The sequence below is a fragment of the Dioscorea cayenensis genome, unplaced genomic scaffold, assembly GCF_009730915.1.
Source record: "Dioscorea cayenensis subsp. rotundata cultivar TDr96_F1 unplaced genomic scaffold, TDr96_F1_v2_PseudoChromosome.rev07_lg8_w22 25.fasta BLBR01000600.1, whole genome shotgun sequence".
NCBI classification, from domain to species: Eukaryota; Viridiplantae; Streptophyta; class Magnoliopsida; order Dioscoreales; family Dioscoreaceae; genus Dioscorea; species Dioscorea cayenensis.
In genome coordinates, this window is record NW_024086991.1 from 11,384 (window position 1) to 22,701 (window position 11,318).

The 11,318-nt window shown below is 31.8% G+C and overlaps 1 protein-coding gene across 1 annotated transcript; it reads left to right on the forward strand.

The window, feature by feature from the left end:
- The first annotated feature begins 9,160 nt into the window (after window positions 1-9,160).
- Window positions 9,161-10,453, forward strand: LOC120254732 (auxin-induced protein 22D-like). Its single transcript, XM_039262775.1, has 4 exons — window positions 9,161-9,514; window positions 9,647-9,849; window positions 9,950-10,052; window positions 10,265-10,453. Exons 1-4 carry the CDS (start codon window positions 9,282-9,284, stop codon window positions 10,338-10,340), a joined length of 615 nt encoding a protein of 204 aa, XP_039118709.1. The 5' UTR covers window positions 9,161-9,281; the 3' UTR covers window positions 10,341-10,453.
- Window positions 10,454-11,318: the final 865 nt, after the last annotated feature.

The window sequence follows — 11,318 nt, forward strand, 5'->3', positions numbered from 1 at the left end:
TAGCAAATAGCTTGTGGTCCCGAAACAGTGCAAAGATGCGGTGTAGGTGTTCTAGGTGCGTCACCCAGTCCCTGCTATATATCAAGATATCATCGAAAAACACCAGTGCATACTTCCGAAGAGCCGACCAGAAGACAGTGTGCATCAGCGCTTGAAAGGAAGACGGCGCGTTCGAGAGCCCAAAAGGCATTACGGGAAACTCGTAATGTCCCTCGTACGTTCGAAATGCTGTCTTTTCAATGTCCGGGGGATGTATTCGGACCTGGTGGTAGCCGGAGCGGAGGTCAAGCTTGGAGAAGATATGAGCGCCGGAGAGTTCATCCAATAACTCTTCGACTGTAGGTATAAGGAAGCGATCTTTGATGGTGATGGCGTTGAGGGCGCGATAGTCAACGCAAAACCTCCACGAGCCGTCCTTCTTGACGAGGAGGACCGGTGAGGAGAACGGGCTAGTACTGGGCTGGATCACTCCTTCTTTGAGCATGTTGCCGACGAGGTGTTCAATCTCTGCTTTTTGAAAATGGGGATAGCGATAGGGTCGCACATTAACCGGTGCAGCTTCCGGAAGTAGCGGTATCTTGTGGTCAAAGGCTCGTGCAGGAGGCAATCCTGCAGGAAGGCAAAAGATATCATCATACCGTAGTAAAAGTTGTTGGAGCTGATCAGTGAATTACGAGGGTGCTGTGTTGGAAGTTGTCGTTTGTAGAAGGGGATTGGTTGTGCTCTGGTGTAGTGAGGGATACAGAAAGATGAAAAAATTGGTGGGCTGTAGAACTGTGAACATGCCGCTTGAGAGAAGTGTGAGATGTGTCTTGAATGCATGGCTGTTGCACTCCATGCAGACGTATTGTTGCACCCCCACTTTGAAATTCCATCCAAAGATGTTGATAGTCAAAGACTATAGGTCCCAGTTCGGCTAGCCAGTGAACGCCAAGAACTATGTCCGCACCAAAAACCGGAAGCAACAGAAGATCCACTGGAAAAACTACTTCGCCTAATTGTAGAGGGACGCGTTGGCATTCCCCACCGCAAGTGAGAACCTCGCCGTTGCCGACGGTGACTCGGAGATGCGAAGATTGTTGGATGGGCAAGTTGAGATGGTGAGCCCACCGAGTTTGGATAAAGTTATTTGTCGACCCGCTGTCAATAAGGACAACGACATCCTTACCGTGGATCTTGCCAGCGATTTTTAAGGTGGAGGGAAGAGTTAAGCCATTCAAGGCGTGGAAAGAGATACATGGGTTGGTAGCCTCCTCCGCAACAGCGTCGGGAGGTTCTGGTTCGGTGGCCAGTACAGGGGTGGTCTTGTTCTTCAGTTTCACTCATAGGTTCGTCCTAGTCCTCGGTCATAAGACAAAGGAATTGCGGAGGAGCACAACGATGACCCTTGGTGAACTTTGAATCACAGTTGAAACACAGCCCTTGCTCGCGTCGTGAAGCCATTTCCGCTGGTGTAAGTCGCTTAATGGGAAAAACACCAGGTGCGGATGTCCGATTTAATGTAGGTGCAACACCGGCAGGGTGTTGTGGTTGGGGTGGTCGGGTAGGAAGGAATCAAGGAGGTTGAAAAGCCCGCATAGCCTTATGTTTGTCATCAATGATTTTGGCCATACCCATAGCGTCATGTATGGAAGCCGGTTTGAGGATATACAGTTCTGTTTGTATGTCTTCACGTAAACCGGATAAGAAGCAATTGAGCAAGCTAGTGGAACTGAGGCCGCGCACTCTAGTGGAGAGGCTTTCAAATTCGGAGAGATAAGCCGCGAGTGTTGTCCGTTGTTTCACCTTGAAGAGTTGTGCTTCGTGATTGACGAAACGAAAGCTCAGCTTGTCAGGAAAAAACTTCCCAGGTTGACAGTTGTTGAGTGGAATATAACCAATGATACCACTGCAATGCATCCCCTGTCATGTAGAAGGCGGCAATCTCAATTCTTTGGTCAGACAAGACTTGGTGGAAGGAAAAAAAACTTTCAATTTGAAAGATCCAGGGCGAGATGCCCTTTCTTGAAAAAAAAGGCACTTCGAGCTTTGGAGGCCGTACGGGAGACGACGAAGCCACCGGCGCCAGGGTACTTGCAGGGACATTGCTTTGCTGCGGTGTAGTCGTTGTTATCGGGGGGCTTGGTAAGAGTGGAGGAGCTGAACTTGGTAACGTAAGAGCGATGAGGATTCGGCCGCTCTAACCGAGTGAGCTTCACCATGAGGTCGGTCATCACCGATCGCTAGGGCCGCAAGTGATTTTCGGGACTGGGTTTCAAAGAGTTCAGCGTGTTGGTGTACCGAGGAGCAGAGAGACTCCATTTGGGTCATCATGGCATCTTGACGCTCATTAATTGCGGGCTTAGTCTGCTCCTCCATAATCTCGGGATCTCGTCCGGATTCCGTCCGCTCATAAACTATAAGTGGATAGAGTGAGTGCAATGAAAGCACCAGTTGATGCGATCTTGGGATAATTAGAGAATGATTGGGAGGAGTATCTATGAGAAAAGAGAAAGAAGAAGAAGGAGCTGGAAGAAGGTTCAGAAAGAAGTAGGATGAGAAAAAGTGGGGAACATACTCATTACCCCATTTCCTTTCTTCAAGGCCATTTAAGCCTGGCAAAACATAGTCATATTACCCATTGGCCCCTGTCAGTAGCCTCACTGACTTCCATTACAACAATTCCCAAAACATCACTGACTCCCACTACTTAATGTTTCCACTAACATTAAATACACTGATTTCCACCATTTGTTCTCAGATTCCCCGCCCCTTACATTATAAAATCCTTGTACCGGGTCTCACGCGTCAATTGCCTATTTGTGCGATTGGCCCTTCTTGTTTGCTGCTTTACTGGTTCTTCTTTAGTCCCCATTTCACTGACTTGGTCATCTGGGCCCTCCTTGACCGTGACATTATCTTTGTATATTTGAAAGCGGAAAGAAACCTAAGATATTCATGAAAACTAGAAGACAAAAATGGATATTTTATTTAAGCAATGGACAAAAAGAAAATGACTCCAATTAATAATACAGAAAGAATTATTTTTATTTTTTTATGTAGTTAAAAAGAAATGTAATTCAATTTCTTGCATTATTATTGTATTTTGTCATTACACTACTTGTGATTAACTTGCTATTTTCATCTCTTAATGTTACTAAAAGTTCAATATAATCCGAACAATGAGGTGAAAGTGAAGAATTCACGCTTGATCATTTTTGAGCAAGTTTTTGGACATAGGGTTAGTGAAGATACAAAATATATTATGTAATGTATTATGTAATGTCTGTGACATAGGGTTAGTGAAGATACAAAATATATATAATTAATTTTCGTTTTATGCAATTAATTTATATATAGCACAAATTAATAAAGATTAATTTGCCTTATCCATGACCACAAGACTAACATTACTTTATTAATAATGGTTGATCGACAGTTTTAATTTAAGTATGAAATAAATTAAGAAATATTCTTTGGCAAGATATACCTTGATAGACAAAAAATAATATATGATATATATAAATCACACATCCATGTTGTATAATCTGACAGTTAGCTAAAGACATGCCATGTTGATGATTAATAATAATAATACAATATTAGCTGGTAAGATATAACTAAAAACAAGACACCAAAACTTAATTTAATTCTTATGATTAGTTTGATGCTTAACATGACTATCTTGGATTGCTTTTGAATATTCATAGCAACCCACACATCAATATTAATAGATTTGGACTTAAAACATTATCAAAGATTATGATACCTTGTTAGATCACTTGATCTTCATAGAAATAATAATGTTAGTGGCCGGGTTATTCCAAGTTATCTAATCAAACCGAATAACTTTGAATAAATAATTATTTTAATTAATTAAATCAATATAACCTAATAATGTTATAGAAATTAAATTTATTTACTAACATTGATTGTATAAATTAAAATCTCATAATAACTTAAATTAATTTCAATTATAAATTTTATATTGACATAAATTTTAAGTTATTTAACACTTTCTTTTTTTTTTTTCTTTTTTCTTTTTTTTTGACAAAGTCGACAAGCGACAAATCAAAGGACAAACGGGTACGGAGGTGCACCAGTTACGGTGGCTTGAATGACCTCCTGGGAATAATTCTCCTGCCATGCAATCTTAGAGGAGAGAACGAGAGGTATTAATCCTCACACAGAACTCCCACAGGGGACCCTAAATATTAATTGTAATTATGCTTTCCTCTAACTTTGATGATAATCAAATGATAGTATAATCACACAATCATGTTGTATAATGAGACAATTAGAAACATGTCATGTTGATGATTGATGCCACTATTAGCTGGCAAGATTATTAAGACTCTACATACTTCTATTACTTAATTTATTGCTAGTTTTCAAACTAAATTGGTTTTTCTTTTCCTAATCTATGTATAGTGTTTTACATGGCAAACCAAGTGAATTATTTAAAAAAAAAACACATTAACTAATTAAACAGTGTCAACTTTAAATTAAAGTATTTGCAAAAAGTAGTTTGGAATCAATTATATAATCGATTTTCAAAAGTGGGCCATCAATATTATGTACTTAAAGTTTTATTTGTCACTATTATGGAAAATTTTCATTTTTATGACACAACATCTTCACCAAAATTTCAAAAATCTTTACTATAAGACTTAACATTAGTGTAAAATAACTGAAGTAAAACAAAATAGTTAATATTTATACATATTTTTCAGTTTCATGTCTGTATTCCTACATTGTGACAAATTAACTCTCATAAATTTGGATCCCATGCAAAATCAATAATTCAAAATGAGAGCACGTGGGTTATTAACTAATCACACGTCTTTTGACTAATTAGCCTAGTGTTTTAGATTGTCCTTATCTTAGAAAAAAATTTAAAAAAGAAATAATGCACCGACTTAAACTATAACTATTATATATAATATTAATATAAAAACAAATATTAATCTAATTTTTATAGGGTCATACAAAAAGTTAGGCAAGATAAGATCTTCAAAAACATTGCATCATGTTTGTATAGGAAAGATTGATGATGCTTCCTATGATAGGACTGTAATGTCTCAACTAAAACTTACATACTATGTCACACGATATATCTCCTAAAATAGATGCATATATATATATATATATATATTGAGATTCTTAAGCATGCTTTACACAATATTGAGGTCATAAGATTTTATTTCTCCTTAATTAGATTTTTTTATTAATTTAATTATTTATTTAATGATTTTTAATGCATCCACTAAGAAAAATTTATGTACTAAAGGTGCAATATCAATTTTTTTCAATATTATCTCTAGCACCTACAATATATAAGTTTTTATACATTTGTAGAAAATATAAATATATATGCTAATAAATAATCATAATCATGATATGAATATATCATGAATTTATTGTTATTGACACGAACTAAATAAACAAAGAGCATATTTATCAAAAATTGAAAAAAATAAATAAAAAAATTATGAAGGCAAATAGGAAAGATAGAAAGCATCAACTCATGGAAATAAATGCTCATGAATTTATTTTATTCCATCTTTATTTTATGAATGAAGTCCATTTTTAGGTTTTCAATCTGTTTTAGAAAAAAAATTAATTAGTTAAATATTTCTAGTCTTTCAACTTCTAAATATTTGAAATAGTTATTATAAATTTTTTAATTTATATTTATGTGAGTGACAATAAATTAAGTCACTTAGGAATTTTGATTCCGAAATCAACTGATAAATTATTTATTAAAAAAACTTTTATGTTAAGTGAATGTTAAGTTATTAGTATTACATATATCTATTGAGATGGTGATTAAAATAGTCACTGATCATATATACATCTAGAAGTGAGAGTGCTATTTTTTAAAATAAAAATATATAAAAAAACATATAAAATCATATTAAATTTTTTAAAAATATAAAGATTGAAATAAATATTGGGATCACGCCTTAGACAATTACTTAACATCGTGTCCCTTACATACGCAGTTAAAAATTAGAGGTCAAATACCCATTACCCATCCCACAGTATGAGAACATATGGTAATATTTAAAAAAATTGACTACCATCTCATTTGTAGGTTTGCCCATTTTATTAATAAATAAATAAATAAATAAATAATGGTAGAAATGATAAGCTATACTTAAAATTCCACGTTGGAAGCAATCTCTTGACATCAATTTCATGGCAATCCTTGTGTTTATTATACCCATCATTTATTCCCCCACTACCTTGCACCCAAAAAAAATTCAAAATATAACAAAAGATATGATGAAAGATGCGTAGGGCTTGCTTATTCAAGGGACCTAGACAAAATATCTCAAGAAATATTTGCTTTTATTTTTATTTTACTCTTACTAAATTTATTAATTTTCCTTGCTTCATAATTATTCCTAGTGTAACCTTTACAAATTAATACCTAATTTCTAGATTCTCCTTAAAGTTGAATATATTTCAAAAGTTCTTAAGAATCTCTATATATTGTCTATGGGATGTTAAATTGACTGTTTTGCCCTTGATCAAAATTCGTTTTTCTTTTTTTAAAAAAAGAATTATACCCAAATAAGTTAAATTTGTTCAAACTTAAATTGATAAGCTATAATGTAGGGATTTTCAAACAATAACCCCATATCATAGAGTATTCCATTTTATCTTTTTTTATTATTATAATTATTATGCATTCCATCTACTCTAGATGCTAGCAAAAGTAGAAAATGTATATATATATATATATATATTCTAAGCTTAAATAATCAGTTAGAAGCATTAGGTGACAATAATTAAGAAGAGGATTATATTAGTAGCAAATGATTAGAACGGGAATATTGTTACAATTTAAATATGTATGTATGTATATATTCAAATATATTTGGTATTTTAGTATAGCTAGATTGTTTATGTTTAATTTAATTATTAAGTGTAAATAATTTCCGTTGTTTGATAATATTTTTATTATGATCGATTTTACATTTAATCTTTTTATATTAATATTCTTTTTTATTTCCAACATTCCGATTTTGGAAATCTCTTATCCAAACAAAGAAATTTAATTTATAATACATCTTGAAAAATAATAGTTATCAGTGTATTTTTAGTACTTCAACTATATTGAACTCATTTTAGTCAGTAGAAGTAAAAATAGTTATTTTAGTTCAAAGATTAATTTTTGCTTTTTACACACATATATATATATACGTCTATATATATATATATATATATAATCTAAGGACTATTTCTCTATTACTACAATTTAGTTATTTCTAAAAACAAATTCAACTTTTTAAATATGGAAATACATTGGGGGTTATTCGGAAACTAAAGCATATGTATGGATAATTTAGTAACGAAAAAAGTTTATTAAAATATTAGGATAAAACAATTTTTGATACGAATATTTTGCCAAATGTTCATTCTCATCTCTGTAATTCCAAGATATTAGCTAGTTATGATATTTTTGTATTTTGTTAATTTTCATCCTTAATTATTATACACTTACAAAAAATCTAATATGCTCTCCACTTGACATACACTCAAATAAATCATAATTCATTCTATTTTTTTCAATTTAAAATAGCCTAGTGTGTGTATATATATATATATATATATATATATATATATATTTGACAAATTAGACAAGTGCAAGTTAGCCGAGAGAGTCATTTGCACTAACCAAAAATTGAACATTAAGTTTCATACTCATATTTCACAATGGAGCAATATCACTAGGTTAGGAAACCTTTGGCTAGCTATTTTAGTTTTTTTTTTTTTAAACACTAACATATTAGTATAATAATTATTATTTATAACAAACACACATTTGACATTCCAAATATATAAAAACAAACATATTAAACATTTTAAAAGTACTCAAATGAAAACAAACATCTATAATTGACAACTACAGCATTACAAATAAAAATTAAGACAAAATATATATAGATTAAAAAAAACTCTTTCTTTACTATTCAACCGAACAAAAAATTAAAATATAACAATTGAAAAGCTACAATACACACACACATATATATGCATAAATATTCAAGTAATATATATTATTAATTTAAATCTTATTTATATTAGTTTTAACACAAGATCAATTATAAATTTATCATTAAAATCTTATATTAATTAATTACCCACACACACGACACACACACACACACACACTCACACACACACACATATATATATATATATATGCATAAATATTCAAGTGATATATATTATTAATTTAAATTTTATTTATATTAGTTTTAACATAAGATCAATTATAAATTTATCATTAAAATCTTATATTAATTAATTATAATTGAAAATTTAAGTATTTATTCACTTTAAAGAAGTTTAAAGAGAGTTAATTAAAAAATTATATATAGGTAAACAACTAATAATATTTGGGCGTTGAACCTAATTCTAATTTAGGCATTGGATAAGAACCACGAGTTACAGAAATAGTTTTTTAATCCATCTTTCTTACAAATACCCAATTCATTATTACTTACTAAATCCATTATCTTGTATTAAATAATATGACATACAGTGTTTTTGTTTAACAAAATATAAACAAGTCATGTCATGAATGTGCATAAACGTAGAGTTACTACTTTAATACATTTGTGCTTTTATTTTGCACGAGTTAAGATTTGAAATAATTTTATTAGCATGACATGACATGAACATTTTACATAAAAATCGTAGTTTCAATATTAAAAAAAACCGCTAACAGTATATTATATAGTAATAAAAATATATATATATATTTGCATAAATACTGTTAATTTTTGTTTTAATATATATATATATAAAGTTATGAAGAGGGAAAAGAGAGGGAAACCACCGACTAGCAGGACCACCGAGGAAACGTGCAGAGTGTTCCCCATAATGAAGATGAAGAGTGTCCCACATGGCACATGAAGTTGCTTGCATGCACTGTTGTGTTGACCATTGGGTCCTCCATTGTCCCCCTCTTCAAACCAAGTCTTCCAGCATGCTGCCCCCCACCCTCTAGACCAACCGCGTTGCCCCTGCCCCATTTCCATGCATATCCACCAACCTCCCATCTATATTACCTCTCCTCACCATCTTCATGAATCATAACCATTATATATATATATATATATATATATATATATATATATATATATCCTCATCCTCTACCTTTCTAACCCTCTCCACAACCATTATCTTCTTCTTCTTCTTCTTCTTCTTCTTGTCATTCATTGTTAATTCTCTTCTTATTATTCTTGTTATTATATATTGTCTAATTTTGACTTAATTAATATACAATGGAAGGAGGAGGAGTTTACAATGTAGAGAAAGATATGGGTAACCTTATAAAGGCAACCGAGCTCCGTCTCGGTCTTCCCGGAAGTGAAGAAGAGATTGAGAAACCAATTGTGAATCGGAAGAGTAAAAGAGCATTGCCGGAAGGTGATGAGGAGAGTGAGTATAAAAGAAGCTCATCGGAGGAAGATCTCTCTCCGGTCACCGGTCACCGTGAAACTGAACCAGTTAGCAAGTAAGTCGATCTATATATTATATATATATATATATATATAGGTTGTTTGGTTTTATGAATTAATGTGTTTACGTGCATGCATGGGAATAATGATGAGATTGTTTGTTTGCATGGTTTTGCATGGGATTATAGGGCACAAGTTGTAGGGTGGCCTCCGGTGAGATCTTACCGGAAAAATAGCTTGAAGGCCATGAAAGACTGTGAGAGTGGAGGACTGTACGTGAAGGTTAGCATGGATGGAGCTCCATACTTGAGAAAAATAGATCTCAAGGTTTACAAGGGATACAAAGAGCTTAAACAGGCTTTGGAACACATGTTCAAATGTTTTTCACTAGGTAATTAATTATAAATACTAGCTTCAATGATAATAATTTGTTGTTAATAATAATAATAATAAGGTTTGATTTAAATTAAAAATTTTGAACTGATTTTTAGGTGAAGTTTCTTCGGAGACAGAAGAGTATAATCCATATGAGTATGCCATCACTTATGAAGATAAAGATGGGGATTGGATGTTGGTTGGAGATGTTCCATGGGGGTAAGCATATTTTTGTAGATTGTTCTTAGTAAAAATAGTGCCTTAGGGGAAATTATAACAATTTTTTTTTAAAATTATTTTTAATAGATAGTAAATTACATAATAAAAATTAACAAAGAAATATATATATATATATATAACGGCCATGGTTGTTACCTTTGGTTGGTAATTAATATATTTGTATTTTAATAAGTACTCTTTGGTATTTGTAGGATGTTTATCAATTCATGCAAGAGGCTGAGGATAATGAAGGGATCTGAAGCAAGAGGATTAACTTCAAATGCATGAAGAGAAGCTTTATTGAATTTTTTTTTTTTACCTTGCATATTTGGTTGAGTTTTCTAAATTTCTCAAAGTATGTAGAAGAACTTTTAAGGTTGGAAATGAATCTCTTAAGTGTATTATGTGCTCATAAAAGTTAGAAAACAAAAAAAATACAAGTGCTTGTAATACTAAAGAAAAATAATGGTTATCAAAGATGGTGTGCAGTACATATATATATATATATATATATATATATGCTATTTCTAGATCATTCTTAAGTTATTGTTTTATATTATTGTTTTCTTTTGGTTGTCTTAATAAATATGCATTTTCCCCCTTAGAAATGTGATAAGAGATCATTTAATATGTTGAGAAAGATGAAAAATTATAATTTTCTTAACAAAGAAATAAATATGGAAAAATTAGAAAAAAATAATAACCACTATATATATATTGAATAATATTTTAATATGAATAATGTCAACTATTAATATATATATACATAAACTTGTGTATATTATTTTATATGGACAAATCATGTGTTAGGAACGTACATAAATTTTTTAAATATATCACACACTCTCATCTTACCGTAAGAATTTAATTTCCCATTGTGTTCTTGCACATGAGATCAATGCCAATAAACTATGAGTTGGCTTTATAATAATAAATAAATAAATAAATATATATATATATAACAATGAAATTGATTGATATAAAATTATTTATTTATATTATTGAAAAAAAAATATAAAAGATATTGGGAAAGGAAAATGTTGAATAGCAAGATTGGATCTGATATTGTTTTGGGATGAACAGTGAGATAAAACATTAAAAGTGGTGGGACAGTGTAGTTCTCCACTCAAATCTTGTTACCCACTTTTAATGGTAGGTAACATGATATTCATTTTGACCTACCAAATCTTGTTCTATTTGGATCCCAATAACTCAATAGTGTTTGACACTATTCATGAGCCAACTAACAAATATAAGTACATGACA